This window comes from Vicugna pacos, chromosome 20 (assembly GCF_048564905.1).
Source record: "Vicugna pacos chromosome 20, VicPac4, whole genome shotgun sequence".
Classification (NCBI taxonomy): domain Eukaryota; kingdom Metazoa; phylum Chordata; class Mammalia; order Artiodactyla; family Camelidae; genus Vicugna; species Vicugna pacos.
The window spans coordinates 25,457,964-25,480,200 of record NC_133006.1 but is presented as its reverse complement, the minus strand read 5'-3'; the positions used below and the strand labels follow the sequence as shown (position 1 = coordinate 25,480,200).

The window sequence follows — 22,237 nt, the reverse complement described above, 5'->3', positions numbered from 1 at the left end:
TTTTTAGGGCAGTGAAAATATTCTGTACGATGATACCATAATGATGGATACATGTCATACATTTGTCCATACTCAGAATGTACACCACCAAGAGTACAACCTAATGTAAGCTATATTTCTCCCGAGAGCCTCCATCTTTTCAGCCAATAATTATCTATGACACCAGGCGGAGAATAAAATTACCCAGGAGAGAAAGGGAGGAGAGGGGAAAGGGAGGAGGAAAAAAGGAGGAGATGAAAGAAGAGGGGAGGCTGGGGGGAGCGAGGGAGAAAGACTTCTTTGAATCCTGGAGGAAACTTGAAGACATGATCCTAACCTGAGACGTCATTCGTTCATTCATTGAAGCGTCTATTTATTCATTCAAAAAACACGGCGAGAACTTTTCTCTTACCAGGTACAACCAAACGTCAGTGTTGAGTGTACGGGCGTCTTCGAGGACCAGGATACCAGGAGAGGAAAAGCATCAGCACGCCCTAGGCAGGATAGACTGCGCTTTCTTGTCGACAGAAATGTGCTAGGATTATCTACAAAACATCCTGTTTATAATAATCAATCACTGACTCATGAGTTTATTGAATCTCTGCTTGAGGCATAAAATCTTAGTCCCAGAATAACCTGAAAAACAGTAGTAGTCCTTACTCGTTTTTAAACCTGGGCCACAGTGTGAAGCAACAATTCAGCCTCAGGCTGTGGCAGCAACCAGAGGATTAAAATTTGGGAATGTTTCTGCCAGACCCACTCCCCTGCCCTGGGCAGAGTCAGAACTCACCAGATGGGCACTTCTGAGCCACATACTTGACATTCCTCTGAGTCCCTCCTGGGACAACCTTCCCCAGAGGAAGTGAAGGTAGGCTTTCTTCTCCAGAAAATGACCCTCTTAAGTGAGCCTTTTCGTGATGGGAGGATGAGAGTTACACAAGTTAAGCTTATTTCTTAGAGTTCTACCTCTTTTGGGGTTGGCGGAGAAAGGAGACAGGGGCGGCTGTAGTACTGTAATTGGAGCAATTTCTTCATCCCTTCTCAGGGCTAAAGAAATGTTCACTAAAACCAGGAAGAACCAGGCCCCACTGGGATTTGAACCCAGGATCTCCTGTTTACAAGACAGGTGCTTTAACCAACTAAGCCATGGAGCCTGACAGACTACACCTCTCAAAATTAACTTTTATTTAATTCATCATTTTTCTTTTTTGAGAAATATCCAGCTCTTTTCCTGTTTCATTCATATACATACAAGCAGTTTGTGTGCATTTCAGTGACTGAATAAAGGTCTTGACAGTGTGATGATTACTATGCCTCACAGCAACACATGAGCTAAAACGAAGCCACAGACACATTTGAGACCAGAATTTGAGTGAAAATATTCTAAATACCTTACATTTTATAGCACTTCAGAATTTACCGGAAGCTTCTATATTTCTTTCCTCTTTGAACAACAATGACAACCCCAAACGCTGAGCATATTCTTATCATTCCTATTTCATGTTCAACTCCAAAAAAATGTAAGGACTTGTTCAGGTTTGCTCAGATAGCAAAGCACTGGGGTTAAGACAAACTCATCTTCTGATACTAATTCAATCACACTGTCAGTGCAGCGTTGTCTCAGTGCTGTGGAAACAAGCCCCCAGAATCACAGTGGCTTGCAGCCACAAAGGTATACTTCCTACTCGTGTTATTTGTCCGTCATGACTCTGCCCAGAATGATGGAGTCACCTCTACCTGAAACACTGATGGTCTCTTGACAGAGGAAGAAAAAGAAATGGCAAATCAAGGACTGTTCCTGGGTTTGTATCCAAAAATAACATGTCAATTCTGCTCACATTTCATAATCCAGAGTGAAGTAAATGAGTCAAATCTGATGTCTGTGGAGTGGGACAATATAAACTTACCCCTAGAAGAGGCAGTGAATACTTCTAAATAATAATAATTTATCACAACTACCATCCAGCATTGTCTCTTTTTGTTCTTTTTTCCTTTTAAAGATTTTTCTTTTTTCTTTTTAAAAATTTGTTCATCTCCTCCTTGTCTCTGCTGAAAATGTTCCATTTTGTGGCTTTTAAGCTCACAGCTTGGGAAACATGAGTATCAATTTTGTAAAAATAAGCTGGGGTAGTGTGGGAACTGTGGAAATTCAGTCAGTATATTGTTGCTATGTATTTGGGCTGAGTATGGGAAAGGATGAAAGATGAAATCGCAGTTAACTGAGTAAAAACAATGTAGTACTCCCCTGTACAACCCTCATCTGAGATCTTGATTGACAGCTTTGCATATGGCTAATAGTAAACACCACCACAAACAGGATATAGAATATTTCATCACCCCCCAGAATTCCCTCCACAATAACTAATTTTCACCAATGTATTCCAGCTGTTGAATAAACATAGTACATTTTATTCTGTGAATGGATATTTGGGTTGTTTCACATTTGGGCTTTTGTAAGTATTGACAGTTTCCCCCTACACTTACCTACTTACACACTGTGTCTAAACATGCACCTACAAAACAAACTTATTATCAACTTCCAACCAAACCACTAAGGATCAGCTTAACAAGCTTATCATCTTATTGACCCCCTCCCTTGCATTTGAATTCTAATTCTACCCCTTGAATTCACTTCCCTTCACTGATCAAGTCCGCCATTTCAAAGAAATTATTCCCCATCCTGAAGTCATCTTACAATCTTAATATCCTAATGAAATACAATAATAAAAAGACATACAAAATACAAGACCAAATTTTTTAATATTAGAATTAACAGATTTAAAATTACATCTTAATAAATATAACAAATATAACAGGGAGAAATAAAAGGATTATAAAAACTATACACTTTCTTAGCTGAAAGTGTACATATAGGCAATTATGTAGAGAATTGGTAATTTAATCATACTTTTCATACTCCCATAATGCCTATATACATACTTTGAAGTAACACCTTATAAATCAATATTTAAAGTTTTAATGTGATAAGTGAGCTTGCTTCTTGCTTGTTAATTTGTCTAATCTAGGTTGGATTGATGACAATGCTACTCTCAGGGGATAATGTATATTTAAACTGTTTCTATGTTTTGTTTTAATAACACTTAAAGTAGAGAACCCAGTCTCACAGAGGTATGTTGAGGGGAAAAGAAGAAGAGATTTTAAAGCAATCTCAGAAAGTTCAGGGTATTCATTTTTAACTTTTATCCAAAATGAAGCAAGTGATGCTGTATTTTCAAAATTCATTTTCAATCCTTCATCAGTAGCCAGCTTCAACAACTTATCCTGTAGGGTTACAGTTAAATTTAAATTATCTTTTGATGAAAGAAATGGATTTTGTATCCATGAATTTCCTATGCGTGGATCTTCTTTCGATGGAAAATACAATTCAAAACAATCTAACAAATTTGTAAGATGATCATTGATAACTTTTTGCAGATGTGCAATATCAAGATCATTACCTACTTCATTTATAATTGTTGTTAAATTATGGAACATATCATAACAATTGGTAGAAACTCTTTTTTTCCAAGCTTCTAACTTTTGTTTTTGTCCTTCAATCTTAACTGCCATTGAAAAACATGTTGCATTCTTTCCTTGCATGCACACATTAAGATCATTAAAAATACTGAAGATATCAGATAAATAAGCAAGTCTGGCTGTCCAATTCACATCTTTGAAAAGCTGGGACCAAACTGGTTTCTTGCTTTGCAGGAATACTAAGAGTTCATTTCGTATTTCAAACATTCTTGATAGAACTTTTCCCCGTGATAACCACCGTATCTCAGCATGCAGCAAGAGTTGCTTATGATCAACTTCCATATTATCACATAATAAAGAGAATAATCTTGAGCTTAATGCATTAGATTTTACATAATTCACAATTTTTACTATGTCAGTAAGCACACTATTTAGTTCAGGTGATATTTTTTTCATGGCAAGACTTTCTCGATGAATGAAGCAATGTGTTATTTTACATTCTGGTGCAAGTTCTTTAATCTGGGTGACCACTTCAGAATGTTTTCCTGTCATTGAAGCTGCACCATCAGAGCACACTCCCACACAAAACTTAAATTCCAAACCACATTTGTTGACAACATAATTCTTCACAGCTTCATACAGTTCTGAGCTAGTTGTGTTTGTTGGTAAAGAGGCGGAAAAGAAGAATTCTTCCTTTATATCATCATCATGTTCAAATCTCACATATACTAAAAGAATGATCATGTTAGCAATATCTCTGCATTCATCAAGTTGCAATGAAAAATACTTGGCTAGTTTTATTTGTTCTATGAGTTGATCTTCCATATCATTAGCCAGTTCCTGAATACGTCGCGCTATGGTGTCATTGGAAAGTGGTACTTGAGCTACCTTCTTTGCTGCTGATTCACCCAACATTTCCAAGCAAACTTCTTTGATGCAGTCCTTCACTAGGGTCTCGGCAATTGTGTATGGTGTTTTAGACTTAGCCACCGGAAGTGCTACTTTATAAGAAGCCCGCAAAGCACTAATGTTTATATGAGAAACATTGAACACCTGTTTTGGTTGGCTTTTCAATTCACTACTCTTTCTTTCAAAGAATTCTTTTGGTTGTGAACTTATTTCTTTATGTTTTGAATATAGATGCCGCTTAAGTTTCGATGGTTTCATTGCTTCATTAGCCAGTACATCTCCACAAATAATACATTGTGGTTTCAGCACTTCACCATCAATAACAGCTACAAAACCAAACTCGATATATGAAGGATCATACTTCCGGGTAAAACTAGCATGAACTCTTTTGGTTTTCAGTTCTTCAGGATGACTTCCATTGTTACCATTTCTTTTACTACTACTGCCGTATTCAGAAAAGGAGTGCCTTTTCTTTACAAAAAAGTCCAATGAAGCTTGTTTTGCCATCTGCAAATTAGAATTAAAAATAAGCAATACAAATTTTTATTAGAGAAATGCAAATCAAAACTACAATGAGATATCATTTCACACTAGTCAAAATGGCCATCATTAAAAAGCCTACAAAAAAATAAATGTTGGAGAGGGTGTGGAGAAAAAGGAACCCTCCTACACTGTTGGTGGGAATATAAATTGGTGTAGCCACTATGGAGGTTCCTTAAAAAATGAAAAATAGACTTACCATATGATCCAGCAATCCTACTCCTCGGCATATATCCAGAGAAAACTATAATTTGAAAAGACACATGCATCCCAATGTTTGCAGCAGCACTATCTACAATAGCCAAGACAGGGAAATAACCTAAATGTCCATGGAGAGACGAATGGATAAAGAAGATGTATGTGTGTGTGTGTGTGTGTGTGTGTGTGTGTGTGTGTGTGTGTGTGATGGAATATTACTCAGCCATAAAAATGAAATAATGCCATTTGCAGCAACATGGATGGACCTAGAGATTACCATACTGAGTGAAGTAAGTCAGAGAAAGACAGATATTACATGATATCACTTATATGTGCAATCTTAAAAAAGTGATATAAATTTATTTACAAACCAAAAATAGACTCATAGACATAGAAAACAAACTATGGTTACCAAAGGGAAAGGGTGAGGGAGGGATAAATTAGGAGTTTGGAATTAACAGATACACATTACTATATGTAAAATAGATAAATGACAAGGACCTACTATATAGCACAGGGAACTATATTCAATTTCTTGTAATAACATATAATGGAAAAGAATTTGAAAAATATACATATATGTATGTATATGTATAACTGAATTGCTTTGCTGTACACCGGAAACTAACATTGAAAATTGACACTTCAATAAAAAATAAAATTTTAAAAAAGCAAAAAAAAAAAGTAATACAAATTTTACTTTCCTTCTTTATCTAATAATGTCAAACTAGAAATAAAAAAACTAGGCTTGATTAAAAACATAAAATGATTTTTAAATTAAGTTATAAAGATAAATAAATGCTTACATTTTCTCAGAGTTTTACATACTTTTGGGTTACAGCTGACAAGCTAACCACAGCACATTACACATTGTAATCTGAACCTACTGTACTTAACTAATGTACAGCTCCTACTGACTCACTTTGAGAGTTTAACACCCAAATTAAATACTCTATTTGAAAAGATGAGTTCATGAATCATGTGCTTGGGTATTGCAGCAATGTCAAATTGTTTTAAGTTTCCAAATACTCTCAGTTTGTACCTTATTATGGACCAGTATAAATAGTTTGCAGACCAAAACTGGTCTGAAGATCACACTCTGAGTATCACTCACCCAAATCATGTGTAACCTGCGTATTTCAAAACATTAACCTGAACATACATTAGCTCTACTTCATGAAATCTGCTGACTGAAAATCTCTTTGGCCTTATTTCACACTCTCCATTTAAATCAGAAAACTAAAATCTTTCCCAACACAAGCTCATTATCTCCCAACCAAATTTATCATCTCCTGCCCTTCCTAAATATTTCTTCACTTGAGCTGAGATGCCCTTTCCTAGCTTATCTCCTCACCCAAACTCACATACAATTAAAACAAAGTAACGTTAAATTCATCTGTTCCCAAATTTATCCTTCTGTAGAAACATACAGCATGCATACCAGTTACCCCCTGGATTCTAGCTTTCTCATTCCCCAAAGAAATGTCTGACATCAGAATAATGTAAAAGAGATACTACTGTCCCCACCCCAGAATAATAAATAAAGCAGCATCCAAAGTTATAACTTTCAACTTGAAAAAAGGAGTGGAGAGAGAGCATTAAAACAATTAATTGGCCTTTCTTTGGAGAAAATATATCCAAGATGGCCATAGTGTCCTTTGGCATACCATGTCAAAAAATTCTCACTCATCATGATCAGAGTAAAGTGTAATAAGGCTCCTCTCCTGCTTTGATCTACAGCAGACACTCAAACTCTTACCCAATCTCCTACTTTGTCTGGTGAAAATGGTGTCTCTGATGGCTTCAACATTTTGGAAGGTTGAGCAGTCAAACTTTTTGAAATTTCATCATGTTTCCTTTTCGTTGTCGTGGTCTCACAGCAAAGACTACAAGTTACTCTATGACAATAACCCTCAGTCTCATGTTGAGAGGGCACTCCACAGACTGCGTGGACACCTCTATCACATGATACACAACTATTAGCACCTGTACATTCTTTCTCACAAACTACACATGATAAAAAATTCAGTCTGCTTTCAGGAGGAGTTTTTTGGGCCATCTTAGGAGTAATAGAAAGATTCTCTTCAATATCACTACTATCTGTGCCTGTCTCAATGTTTTCTTCATACTGGGCTCTTTGAGTATTTTCAAATTCTTTGTCAGTCTGGTCTGATTCATTTTCTGTGTTCAGACTTGCAACAAGTTCTTCAGTTAACTGAGAATGAGGAAGGCCCAGTTTAGCTTCAGAGATAAATGTACCTTCACATGGAGTCTGCTGCATGCCTCTGTGATAGGGTTGATTTTGGGTCATCTGAATAAACCACAAAAATTCAGCCCAGTGTGATGAATTATTAGTTTGCATCCAGGAGATAATCTGATTTTGGATATGCTCATTAGTCTGATTTACAGAACTTTGACTTTGGCAAGGCTGAGGTTTCCCATGGACAATTTTCAGTTCTGGCCAAATATTACTGAGTTCACTGACAATCTGGCTTGAAAATTCTCTCCCATTGTCAGATTGTAGGACACTCGGTGCTCCAATAATTGTAAAAATATCTAAAAGAGCATGTGCAACCTCCTTAGGTCTTTTAGATTTTAATGATCGCAAAAAACTCAACTTTGTACGAAGGTCTTGATAATGCATAATAAATTTATACTCCCCATCAGGATTCAATTGCATGTCTATAAGATCCACTTGGCATCTTGAGTAAACTTCTTTAATTGGCTTCGATGTTAGAACTTTCTTGAGTTTTGAATTTTTCTGTTGGCATGGTTTGCAGAGTGTCAAGTATAGCATTATAACTTCTTTTGTGATGTTCTTGTATTTTGCTTGTAACTCTTTTTCCATGCGGGTCCGTCCACCATGTCCAATGCTGAGATGTGTATCATGCAGTATGTCAAATAAGTCTTCACTGTGTAAATAATACCGTATTTTATCTGTTTCCCCATTTATAGCCTCAATCAGCTTCTCATGCCCTTGTACAAGGATCACATCAAATCTAGCCAAGCGACGGTAGTCAACTGATTCTTTTTTTGCCTTAGCTTTAGCTTCTTTCACTTCCCTTATTAATTGACAGTATTTTGCTTTAGAAAATATCTTGGTATTATTACTTTTGTTTTCCAGTAATACTGCCAAGCTTCTGAAAAACTTTTCTCTCATGTTTTCTGGTTCAATTTCTGCTTCATTAGTATCTAAGCTACTGAAGTTATCATCACCCATGCTTTGAGACATCATGGAAAGCCACAAAAATGACTCTAAAATAAAAAGGAAAAAATCAATTAGTATATTTGGGAATATAATCTAAAATATATACATTGCCCAATTAGCAACTAGAGCTTGGAGTAGAAGTAGATGCTATGGACACACAAGAGGAGGGCTACAATTTTCGTTAGGGAGACTACCCTTGGAGGAATAAAGAGAAGGTAATGAAGAACTCTAGCCACGAACAAAAAGTTCTGATAGAGTAAAGAGTAGAAAGCCAGAATGTGACTTTCCAGAGCTGTATCCAGAGTTAGCCTTAAAGTAAAGCACAATTTTATGTAAAACAGGAAGCAAACCAACGTTTATTATTTTTTCGTCTATGTATTAACTTTATTAACAACATAAGAACTTTTTTGGTGTTTTTTGTTTTGGGTTTTTTGTTTGTTTGGTTGGTTGGTTAGAGAAGCCTCAGAAATATAGTAATACATTTCTTAAAAGCCCTTAACTATACCACATTTTGTTTTATTCAGTCAGGTTAGCTGTTGTAGCAACACTTGGGACTTGAGTTTCAATATCATATATTTACATCAGCTCCCTTTCCATGCTTGTGAAACTATAAACTCAACACAAATAACTAATTTATTGTTATTATTAAAAAAGAAGCAGATGAACCTGAAGTAGTGAAAAAATCTCTGACTTAATATAGCATATTAAAATAAATGTTTAGAATATTCATAATAACAGAAGCATTTAGAATAATTCAAACTTGGCTAGTCTTAAGGAAACTATTTTAAAAAAAAAGAATAATTTAGAATTAGCATATTACCTCTAGAAGTCTTACGGCTGCTTAGAAAAAAATACTTTCTCTCAAGTCGACATTGTTTACACTACCAATTTGCCTTCCAAATTGAACTGGTAAATTTAAATCATTCTCAAATGTTCATAATTTCCAAAACTACATTCAAATTAATATGTTACTGAGTATTTTGGCTTTACTTAACTCTCAATTACTTCAACAAGATTTCCTTGATCATTTAATTTAAGCTTACAGTTAGTTCTCCTTTCTTAAAAACATAATCTATACATAACACAAACTAGCACTGTAACAGTTTCTTCTTTAACTGTTTCATATGTGGAACTAACACAATTGTAAGTTACTAAAGAGACAGTGAAGGAGGATTAATAAAATGGCCGCACTTAGGCTAACAGATTGCTTATTCATATGCTTGCCCTTAAAACGGTCAACTGATCTGACTGACAGTTCCAGGCCCATTGTCAAAACTAAAGCTATTGATCTTACTGTTTCTACTTTATTCCAGTAATTGAAAGTAATAATCATGTTTGGTCTCTGAGTCCTTCTCTAAGGAGAAGGTCACAGGACTGTAACCTTACAAAATAGCCTGAGTTACCAAGAAGACCACACCTTGAGTGCTTACGAGATAAAGAGATCTAACCTAACTGCTAGCCTCTAGAGAATTGGTCGCCTAGATGCCATTCTGTCTTCTGATGAGAAGATGATTCTGTTGATTATTATCGATGCTTTATTGTTTGAGCTATGGCTATATAACCACCCCACCCCATCCCCAAGGTGGGTTCACAGTTTTGAAGGCACTAGCCTGCTATGAGTCCCCTTTGCCAGGCAAAGCAATAAAATTGCCTCTTTTCTTCTAAGCTCCAAGATCTTGTCTCTGGGTTATTTGGCTTGTCAGAGACGGGGGCCAATATCTCGGTAACAACAGGGGTCACCTTTTTCTCTAGTATCTTTTCCATTATCTAACACACTACTACATAGAAAAATATTGGATAAAAATTTGTTAATTAACTTATAACGAAGATGACAACACTCATGATAAGCACTATCTCAAAATGTGACTGAAAAGACCATTACAGAGATAGTATTTCTTTCCATGCTGATACATTTTGTATCATGCTATGGAGCCATGAACACAAAGGAAGGTAAATATGATAAATTAGGGGGAGGGAAAAAATATAGGGCAATGTAAATGAGAACCAGGAGAATATGAGCTCCAGAAATTAGTAGAGTCAATATTAGTAGGTCTAGGATAAGCAGAAAATAGGGAGATGCTAGGACTATAATAAAAGAAAAAAATTGTGTCAGTTATACTTAAGCCTTTTGGAAAAGATAGCTGCTCCAGAACCAGGCCAGCCTATGCTCCTGCCTCCACCATCCACAACACTGTTAAGAGTCCTTAGATCGTTAATGGACATAGAGCTCAGAAATTCCATTTTCTTCAGTAGAACTTCCAAGTAGTATTTTCAAGTCTTAAACAGTCATATGTGACAAGAATTGGGAGCAGAGGCTATAGAAATGTGACCTGTGACTACAATGACAAGTGGTCAACATTAATATAGAAAGCCATCGCTGATTTATCCACAGGCACTTAATTCCATTGCAAAATATCCATGAAAAATCATGTGTTCAACTATTTTTTACATTATTACCTGACTGCTTAATTCAACTCTTTAATAGCACTGTACTACACTGGTCAGCCTTTCCTTCAGCTATATTCAGTAGAAGCTGCAATGGAAAGAGGTTTGACAGCCTTTCAACTACTGGACCCTTCCCTCTCCCAAATCTCATCCTCTTTCCAGAGACTACATTAGCCTCACCATTATCTTGAAGGAGGTGTGGCTCTGGGGATTCACATTCCATTCTGTCTTCTAGAGACTGCAGATGGGTACTTAAGGACTCCTTTGTAGTATCCAGAGTTGTCATTTCTTCCATAGGAACTTCCTGCCCATATGCACCCTGTGGGACCTAGGGGTAAATAGGTACATTTGGAAATTAATATAAGCAATCACTGCACAAACCATAGCTAAACCTCAAAACATTCTACTGAAATAGAATGACTATTAGAAGAACAAAAGTCTTCATTGAATTTGAAAGAGGAGTGCAAGAGAGATTAAGAAGAGAAATTTAAAATGCTAAGAAGAATAAAGCCAGAGCCATACAAAAGAAACTGACTATCTCCATTGGACAGGAGTTGATGTGCATCTCTGTGATTTCTGTTTTGGGGAATAACAATGGAAGCACATTAAAGGAATTGGTCCTAAACTGTGATAATTGGAAGAAAATTGTAAATGAGTTTCAGTGTGAACAATTAAGAGTAAGTATTTGAGGTGAGGGGTATGCAAATTATCTAATAGGGACTAACGAGCTGTTTAACCCAGGAAGAAAGCTGACAGTTGTTTTAGACCAAATGTTGAAAACATTAACCCAGTGTGTTATGGATAGGAAAAAAAGCCAAATCAGATAACTACATTGGGTGAAAATATTATCTTCTTACACTAATCATCTAGTATATGGTTTAAAATTAAATTTACCCAATTGTCCCCAAAATATACAGTTGACTCTTAAACAACATTGGTTTGAGCCTTGGGGGTCCACTTATGGGTGGATTTTTTTCAATAGTAAATATTACAGTACTATATAATCCCCTGGTTGAATCTGCAAATGTAGAAGGTAATACGGAAGAATCACATATAGGGAGGACTGAGTATTTTCAGCTGTGCAGAAAGTCACTGCCCCTAACCCTTCACCCCTTCTCTGGAGTTGTTCAAAGGTCACCTGTGTTTTCTGGGGTTTTTCTAAGTCCATGGTCCAATCAATACTTACACATTGTGTTTGGCTGTTATATCTCTCTTGCTTCTTTTAATCTAAAATCACTTCCTGCTTTTTTAATGACAATAAATTTTAAAAAGTCAGAGCTAGTTGTCATAGAATATCCCACATTAGGAATTTGACTGATTGTTTCTTTACAAGTAGATTCTGGTTAAACATTTTTGGAAGAATATTCCATAAGTGACGTGTACTTATTGTGTCATATCACAAGGTACATCAAGTTATCAAGTTATTTCATTGTAGATAATGCTAAAATAGATTACTTAGTTAAGGCAGTGACCACCAGATCCATCCATTTGAAAACATATTTTTTCCACTGTAATTAATATTCATGGGGTAATAATTTCAAACTATGCAAATATTCTATTCCCCAAAGGTTTTAGCACTCACTGATGATTTTTGCTTGAATCAATTTTTATACTGGGGACTGCAAAATAGTGAATTCTTACTTTTATAATTTCATCTATATTTATTAGATAATAATTTTCTATAAAGAGATTTCTGTCCATCCTTTTCTTAATTCAAGTTTTTTTAGAATTGAAGTATAGTTGATTTACAAGGTTGTGTTAGTTGCAGCTGTACAGCAAAGTGATTCAGTTATACATATATATAATTCTTTTTCATATTCTTTTCCATTATAGGTTATTACAAGATATTGAATATAGTTCCCCATGCTATATAGTAGGTCCTTGTTGTTTATCTATTTTATATATAGTAGTGTCTGTCTGTTAATCCCAAACTCCTAATTCATCCCCTCATCCCCCTACCCATTTCCCCTTTGGTAACCGTAAGTTTGTTTTCTATGTCTGCAAGTCTATTTCTGTTTTGTAAATAAGTTCATTTGTGTCATTTTTATATGTCAAGATACCACATATAAGTGATATCATAGGATATTTGTCTTTCTCTGTCTGACTTACTACACTTAGTATGATAATCTCTAGGTCCATCCATGTTGCTGCTAATGGCATTATTTCACCCTTTTTATCGCTGAGTAATATTCCATTATATATATATACACATATTCTTTATCCATTCATCTGTCAATGGACATTTAGATTGCTTCCATGTTTCAGTTATGTCTGTTTCTCTTTCTGGGTATCAATATAAACTTATTTTAAAATCCATTCTATCCTTACTCACTCTGATGTTCAAACTGACTCAGATTTGGCTGGTGGGAACCCCTTTAATCTGGCTCCTGAATCCTTTTGATATGATCCCACTAGTGTTCTTTTTAATAGCATATCCAAGCTTTCTAGAATGATAAACAGTACAAGAACCATATTGGATTTTTCCTGTCTCAAACCTAGTTTCAACTGTTTTTTCCAAGAAGCCTTTATTTATTCTAGAGGACAACAGTCTTTAGTAACAGAGATTGAGTAGTAGGAAGGCTCATTTTTAATGAGGTGTCATTACCTGTAGGCCTTTTCATGGATACAGCTAGTAAATACATTCTATAAAATACTGTGAATTCTGTTTCAACACCATAGAAATTTCCTCACCTTTCCATATTTCATATTAATATCTCCCTTCTCCCACAGTGAAAAAAAGCAGTTCAAAACTATATATATATATATATATATATATATATATATACACACACACACACTCACTTGCTCTAAACTACAATAACACAAAATAGTTTCAGAAGCACAATGCTTTGTGTTGCAGAAAGCTTCCAACAACATACCTACTAAGAAAAATTTAACATAGCTCTGTAGTTTTATAGGTCCATAGATTGTATCCCACTAAGAGTATGTGGTCAGAATACTATATTCAAATCACCTGAATTATTTGTTCCTCTATTATTGTTATTAATTTGATATACTGTTGACTTCATTTGTTTATCTTTTTGAATTTAATATTTTTAAAATACTTAAAACATTTACATATTAAAAAATTAAAATCTATATTCAGAGAAGTCTTGCTCATAGCCTACATTCTCATCTCCCTTACTCCCAGAAACTATTCTTTGTTGTTGATGCTTTACCCTCTGTGTTTATTTTTGTAAAACTAAGTAAAAACATTATATATATATATATTTTGTAAAACTAAGTAAAAACATTATATATACACATATATGTTTGCATGTATATACACATGTATTATATATACAAGTTAAATGCAAACATGTGTATACTTTTTATATTATATGTAATAGTTTACACCTTCCTTTTTCACTTAATATAAAAATATTATCTGGAAATCATTTCATACTTGTTCATAGATATCTTCTTTATTCTTTTTCTGTGTCTACATAGGACTGCTATATTGATGTGCCACTATATGGAAGGGCATGTAGGCTGTTTACAATATTTTGCTTTTACAAATGCTACAACGAAAAACTATGCTTATGTTGTTTCTTAGTTGTAGCCTTGTAAGTAACTTCTAAACAAGAATTTCTAAGTAAATTCCCAAAAGCAGTATTGCTGGGTCAAATGGTAAATTGATAAATAGGTGTTAGATGGTGCCAAAATCCCTCTGTAGAGATGGTACCATTTTGCACTTCTACCAGCTACATATGAAAGTACCTGTTTTCCCAGTCAGGCTAACAGATTGTGTCAAGCTTTTAAACTTTTGCCAATCTGATAGGTGATAAACGGTGCCTCAGTGTTGTTGTGATTTGTTCTTTTTATGATTGAAGTTAAGCATATTTTCATAGCCATTTGTTTGTAAAAAAAAAAAAAAACCTGCTCATGTCTCTTGATCATTTTTATTGCATTTGTTAAGGAGATTCACTTATATCTATGATATATTTTGCAAACATTTTGCTAGTTTATTATTTTGATTTGCTTGTGGGGTTTTTTTTTTGGCCTCCATTTTTAAAATGTTCCATGTAGAAAAAAAGTTTTTGATATTACTTCTGGATTTTGAGTAATTCTATATATCCAGATTATTTTTAAAAGTCATTCATGTTTTCTCCTATTCCTGGATGTTTAAAATTTTATATATTGATCTCTGACACATGTAAAGTTTATTCTGGTTCTGGGATATGGTGCAAGTTATGGGCTTCATGTGTTTCTTTTCAAAATGTCTATCTCTTTGTCCGAACACCATTTATGTAGAACACCATTTCGCCCCACAGTGATTTGAGATGGCACATATATCGTATACTCAATTTTCATATGTGATCCAGTCAACTTTGGTATTTTCTGTTGTTTCATTGAGCCATCTATTCATGTGTCTGTACCACAATTTTATGTAAAGAGGCTTTATGGTATGTTAGTATCTAATAAGACTTAAGACTATTCCTGTCTTCTTTACTCTTCAAGTTTTTCCTACTGATTCTTTCATGCTTATTTATACATAGGAATAAAACTTCTAAATAAGCAATTAGTTTTGTTTTTCCTAAGACAGTGGGTAGAATTTTATTTTCTATTGTCTTCAAGTTTGGGGTTCTAAGCAGAACAGATATCTTCACTGGCTATAGATGAATCTATAATATAGTGATATCTCATTAAGTTATCACCAAACAAGATAATCCTCTTAGAATTCACTTCAGTGGACACTGGCTGGTTGGCTGTGTTCCTCAGCTTCCCTGGGTTCTGTTTGCTTACTTCTTTATGTTACTTAACATTGGCAGGTAGTATCTCTTGGACTCAGCTATGGTCTGAAAGTTTGTGTCCCCCCAGAATTCACATGTTGGAATTCTAACACCCAAAGTGATGGTTTTAAGAGGCAGGGCTTTGGGGGTGATTAGGTCATGAAGGTGGAGCCCTCATAAATGGGATTAGTCCTGTAATAAAACAGATGGCACCAAGTCAATGTACAACCCAGAAGAGGGCTCTCACCCAAACATACTGGCACCCTTGTCTTGGATTTCCAGCCTCCAGGACCATTGTTTTTATTTGTTTATTAGCCATCCAGTTTGTGGTATTTTGTTATAGCAGCCTGAACAGACTATGACAGTATCAAACTTTACTAATGGTATAGTTAAATAAGGAAGATAATGAATAGGAGAGGATATCAATGATCACAAATAGGTTTATCTGGCAGGAATATTAAAAAGAAAAGTTATTACCACTGACTTTGAATAAACACTGCCTTCAACAGAAAAGCATGTTTACCTCCAAATCATCCATATGGCACTGTTTGTTACACTGGCATTTCATTAGGTTACACTTTCTTGGGAAACCAGAAGTAAATAAGGACCTATTTAAAGCTCTAATGTATTCTTTCTTTCAGCCTTTATGTAAGTTAATTTACTTAACTTTGTAAAATATGAATCTATAAATTCAGTTGTCACACCATCCAATATGTATGTTTTCTGGACTATGTTCATTTTTGTCATATGTTAAGAAATCCAGAGAAGGGCAGTTACTGGAATTGATTCCCATACCTAACAGTTTTGTCAGGGACCCTAGTTGTCTTTATATTTCTGCTCTGCCATTCATAACATATTGGCATTTGTCATCATGCTTATCATCACATCGTGGCTACCACAGCTCCAGATATCACATTCACATTCAAGAGATGATGTGGGAAAAGGCAGAACTAAACACACTTGTGCCACTTTGTAAGGAAAGTAAAAACTTCTCCAGAAACCCCCAGAAAATATGCCTATTTCTCTCTGGCCAGAACTATGTTGCACGGCCAACTCCAGTACAAGGGAAGCCAAAAAGTATTTAGTTAGGTACATAGCCAAAATGAACAAAATCAACATTTTTAAAGGAAGAAGAGGTATGTATCAGGTTGGCGGCTAAAAGCATCTGCAACAATGGCGTCTTTCCCTTTCCTTCAGAAATCACATAGAAACAAGAAAAATGAGAAACATTTATGCAAACTTGATATTCAACAAGACTAAGAAATATCTATAACCCTGAATCATATGAAAAACTATCAAATATGATCAGGGCATAACCCTGAACATTACCCAGGAATGACCAAACACCAAGGCCTACCAATGGCTGCATTTTTCAACAAAGCTAGAAGAGGAAAAATTTTAAAGTAACAGGTATATCTTAAGGGAAAAAACCACTATTGTTTATTTGAAACAAAGAGAAAAGGTGTGTTGCCTAGAGGTAAGAGACTGCCTATACAGGCATCTATGCGATAACATATGAACTCATGAAAAAAATATGCTTTCTGCAAAACTGCACAAAAAATAACAGGAATCATGGAGAAAATAAAGTTTAGGGTAGACTAAGTTCTACACAACTTTGTCATGAGAGCACTAATAAAACTATAGCAATTCTAGTAAAAACACAAGTATAGTCAAAAAGATTTGTTAAAATAAAAAAGTATTACATTAAGTATAGGATTTTGCCTTAGAAAGGTGATTGTATCTTGCTAGAAAGAGGTGTAAGGAAAGGGTGAGGCAAGGATGGAAGGCTATCATCACCAGAAGTTCAGGTGAACAAGCATTTGCACATTTCCCAAAAATGTAGTGATATTACAAGAAATATAATGATAGTTCGGGCTCATCATCTTGTTTTTGTTTTACTTGACACTGTGTTTGTTGCTTAAATATTCTTCCTTCAAAAAGAAACTGCTTATATGGCTCCAAATAGGACCTTATGGCACAAAGTGTAATCCCGCCATGTTCTGCATTGTAGTTATTATCTTCTATCCACTGCAACTGCTTCTCTATCATACTTAAAGCAGAAGATAACTGAGAAGTGAAAAGTTCTTGTGGGGCAGCTTTTTGAAATGCATCATCACCTTAGCACATCTTCCATCTAAGCCTCAGTATCTTCACTCTCAACTTTTTCAAATCCAACCTCCTTTGCAAGAGCAACACAGCTTGCTTTGATTTGGGGGAACTCTTCTGAAGGTTCAAGGCCTTTAAAATCATAAATTAAATTAGGGAAAATTTTACACCACACCTCATGCAAGCAGGCTTTTGTGACATTATTCCAGGCCTCCACAATAATTTCAGTAAGTTTAATCTTGAGTCAATTCCAGAATTCAATCACTGCGTGTGCATTATCACCCCCTGTAGGTACAATATACATCTTGAATGTTATCCTTAAATAATAAGCTTTAGGGGTGGGAGGTATAGCTCAGCATGTTTAGTATGCACGAGTTCCTGGGTTCAATCCCCAATATCTACATTGACCAAAAGAAAAAAAAAAAAAGCTTTAAAGGCTATGATCACACTGTGATCAAGGGGCTGGAGTAAAGTAGTTATATTAGTAGGTAAAAAGAGAGCTCTAATATTTGAAGAAAGTTCAGTAACTGTATCACTGAGAATTATAAGAATTTTGAAAGACAAATGGTTTCTCTTGCAATATTTAAAAAAATCATCTACAAAAACATCACCTAGAAGATAGGTAAATATCTGCCCTGTCATCCAGCCTCTCTTGCTAGATCTACAGCAGAACCCTCCAGCTAGTCATTACAATTCCTTTTAAAGCTTGTGGGGGCAGAGTGATATACTACCCAGGCTTTAGCTTTAAATCCTCACTGGCATTTGCACTCAGTATCCCAATCAGTTGATTGTTTGTAGCTTTAAACACTAGAGTTTATGTTTCCTTCTTCAAGACATAAGCTCCTGAGGGCATTTACTTCCAACAGAGACTGGTTTCATGAAAATTAAAGTCTGATCCAGGTTATAGCCTTCTTCATCAATTAAGTTTCTTAACACTGGAGAAAATGTCTTTGCAGCTTCTGCACTCACAGCTTCACCAGAGAGCTTGACATTGTGGAAATGATAGTGGTTCTTGAAGCCACTAAACCAGCCACTACTTGCACTTAATGAAGGCACTTCTGCAGGATTTTCCACTTTCTTCTTAAGGTCTTTATATATTGGTAACATCTTCTCTTTAATTTTGAGAAAGGTTGCCCTGATTGCTTCTTTGTTTGGTATTCAATCCACACACTTAACAAGTGTTCCATTTCTTCCATTTCCTTAGCCTTGTTCTAACAGATTTTGTAGCACTGGCTGCTGCTCCGGCTACATAAATTTTGTTTATTTTCCCAGCATTGTTTCTAATTGTTCGTGAAGTTGACTCTAATGCCAGATGCACAATCAGTGTCACATGTTCTTTCATTTCTCTCAAAACGTTTTATAATTTTGAGCTTTTCTTCAGTTGTTAAGTCTTTTCATGTTTTATACTCACTAGCAGAAATTTTATCACCAAGATGCTTCTGTGGCACTTGCAAACCCCCTTGCTTGCTCATTTTCTGGAATACAAAACACTTTAGCAAAAAGTGCACCAAAATGGGAGGAAACTATGCAAATAAGCACTACCAAAACAGTGACTGGGGCCAACAGAGCCAAGAGGAAGGATGTGGAGGTGAACCAGCATTATGTACAGTACTGTTATGTCTTTGTAACTTGCTGCATTCGCTGTAGTCACATACTTTGTATTCAGCTGCTCTTACCTGGTGGCCCCAAATGTCAACTTTCTGGGAAGTCATGTATGAGCCGGCAAATTTCATCATTACACTCACTCATTTCCCTATTTACTGATCTCATGTGAAAGGTTTTGCATTCTAGAAAAATGTGTTTTAACAAATCAGACTGTATACATAAAACATTCATATTCAAAAAGAGTTCAGATGAATGTATGGACGGTATCATTACAGAAATGTAAGTGTTTCGCAATATCCATAATGTTCTAAAATTACTGTCACAGAAAGCAGTATATGCTCTTAAAAATAACCTTGAGGGTAATGGTAAAAGAATACTGCGCTCAATACACCTCACATATCAACAACTGCAAGTACTGAAAAGTTTCTAGAAAATGATGCAGTTAATCTCTTTATTGCACACATGAAGACATTAAAGCCCAGAGAAGATGCGATATGCCCAAGGTTACATAGCTAATTAGTGAGACTATCATCGAATCCAGATTTTATGATTCACTGTTCCCTGATATTTCCATTAAATTAGGCTGCTTCTCTATTTATCTCGCCTAGAAGGTATTCCTCATATTCTTACAATGATTTGCTTTCATACATGGTAAAAGTAGTAGATGTCATAAGAAGGGATAGCTACTTTAATCTTACAGTTACTAAATAACATATATTTTCTACTGGTAAGAGATAGACCAAGGTTTCCCATTTGGCCAAATGATCTACTTACTAGGATTAGCTATCATTTACATGAAAACTGTTATCCCAGAAGCATGATTCTATTTATCTACATCAGCGATCACATAATAATGCCCAGAACCAGAATTCGCAGCCATCAGTGAGAAGTTAGTCCCGCTTCCCCCACCTTGGACCCATGCACTCAAATTCTCCGCAAAAGACGGCACCTCCAACCTCCAATTTCTCACCTGCTGTCGAGGTTCATCCAGCTCCCTCTCCAAATCTTCCAGCACAGTCACCACCTCCTCTCCACTCTCAGGATGCTGCTCCTGCACCCAAGCCTGGAGCTCCTCGGGCAGAATGGTCAGGAGCTGCTCCAGCACCAACAATTCCAGGATCTGCTCCTTGGTGTGTATCTCGGGGCTCAACCACTGACGGCAAAGTTCCCGGAGTCGGCTCAGCGCCTCCCTGGGGCCGGGAGTCTCCTGATAGCAGAACTGCCTGAAGCGCTGTCGAGAGAGTTCCCTGGTGTGAGACAAATGCCTCTGTACGCAGGATTCCTGATCCCAGATATGGTCTTCTTCTTTGACCTTTACTTGGATAATCTCCCCTGGTTCCTCTGAAGCCTGGCCAGCCTGGGCTGGGAGGACCCCGGGGGCTGCCGCCATCCTTAGTTCAGCTCAGAGGAAGACTGTTCGACTAGGGTCCAGGCAAGGCAGACGGGTGGTTTTACTTGAGGTCCCCACCCACGCCTTGGTAAGGAAAGCTTTTGATATAAGAAAACCCTGTTAACACACAAAAAGTACAGACGTAGCTGAAACAAATTTTTGTTTGGGTGACAACCGGGCAATTACTTGAGCAATTCCACTGAAAGTGAAGCCATCCTCTGATAAGACCGACAATAGTGAGCACAGAACTACTCACTAAAGCTGCGGGGTTACTTGGGAGATGGAAAACTGAGGAGACTTTGGCCCTAAATAAAGCCTGGGAGTACGAGCCCCGGCGAGGAAACCAGAGCGATCTGTCCGAAAACGACGCTCCGGGTAGCCCAGGCCCGGGCTGAGGGGTGAGGGCTCCTCCCACACCACGAGCCGTCGGCGGAGGAGGCCCGATGGTCGCCGCGCAGACACACCCTCCCCTCAGCCGCTGCTTCCACCTCTGAGGAGCTCTGACCCCTCTGGCGCCAAGCCAGATAACCGGGCCGCGGGCAATACTCCCAAGCCGAGGGAACGGTTCCCCTGACACACTCGCCTCAGGCCCCGGCACGTTCCCGCCAGGCCCGGGGAGCTACGCTCACTTCCGGTTCCGCTCTAGGATTCCAGGTGGTCATCTCATCTCGGTGGTCGTGGTACCGGGGACTCCTGAAGGTCGGGAAGCACAGAGCCTTCACTCCCTAGTTACCCAGTTCTCTGTCATTCGGTGAAAAAAAGGTTCACGGGGTGACTAGAGCTAGGGTAGAGGCTGCTCCGGGTTTTCTTGTCACGATGATAAACCGTATCTCTAGCACTCAGACCCGCGGTACTCACCACGGCATCCTAAGACAAACGTAAAAGAGCCTCCCTGCCTCGAATGTCAAGTCAAGGAATTTGTGGGCTCCGCCCGGCCTTTTCTTATGAGATTTGAGCCACCGTCTCCTTTCCCAGTCACCATAAATCAGACTCGAAAAAGAACTGTAAGATCTATTTTACAGATGGGAAAAATCAAGACCTATACAGTGATCTTCCTCCCCTAACTACAGCAATAGCCATTTATGCCATTTCTGGCTCTGTGAACGACGCTGTAAACAACTCCGGGAAACTGGCCCCAAAAAACTAACGAGCAAAATCGGGACGTGTTTTCAGAGTCTAACGAGTCACTGGAGTGGGGCAACCAGAAAATTCCCAACTGGCTCATGATCCTTCAGGCAGTGTGCTCTGCCAGGCAAAGTATTTGAAGATGCATGAGGCTGGCAGTGCTAGAGTAGATGCAGTTAAGCAGAGAAAACTCTGTTTCAAGAGGGAAAAGCTGAGGAGCCGGTTTCTGCCGAAGGTCTAGAAGCACAGGAATCATCGCAAGTGCCAGCCTTGATTCCCCTTCCTCCTGCCCACCCAGCGTGCCCCTGTGGCCTTGTTAAGAGCGCTCAGTAAATAATATGCTCGAGGAATGTTTGTTGAATTGCTGAATGGCTTCCTTTCCCTATTCTCTCTTTCCTTCTACTTCGTTCTGTATTGATTACTCACATTTAGGCATTTCTGATTCAAGAGACTGAAGAATCAGAATATTTCTTTTGTTTCGAAATCTCTAAATCAAAAATTCTTACCCTTGGGGTCTGTAAA

The 22,237-nt window shown here is 37.1% G+C and overlaps 1 protein-coding gene and 1 non-coding gene across 2 annotated transcripts; both read right to left on the bottom strand.

Moving 5' to 3' along the window:
- Positions 1 to 1,059: 1,059 nt before the first annotated feature.
- TRNAT-UGU (transfer RNA threonine (anticodon UGU)) lies at positions 1,060 to 1,133 on the bottom strand. Its single transcript has one exon. It is a non-coding gene; the product is annotated as a tRNA-Thr (tRNA).
- A 1,650-nt stretch (positions 1,134 to 2,783) lies between these two features.
- On the bottom strand, positions 2,784 to 21,174 carry SCAND3 (SCAN domain containing 3). Its single transcript, XM_006215243.4, has 4 exons — positions 20,171 to 21,174; positions 10,937 to 11,084; positions 6,863 to 8,358; positions 2,784 to 4,872 (listed from the first exon to the last, which is right to left on the bottom strand). The coding sequence occupies exons 1-4, from the start codon at positions 20,588 to 20,590 to the stop codon at positions 2,956 to 2,958; spliced, it is 3,981 nt and encodes a 1,326-aa protein (XP_006215305.2). The 5' UTR covers positions 20,591 to 21,174; the 3' UTR covers positions 2,784 to 2,955.
- Positions 21,175 to 22,237: the final 1,063 nt, after the last annotated feature.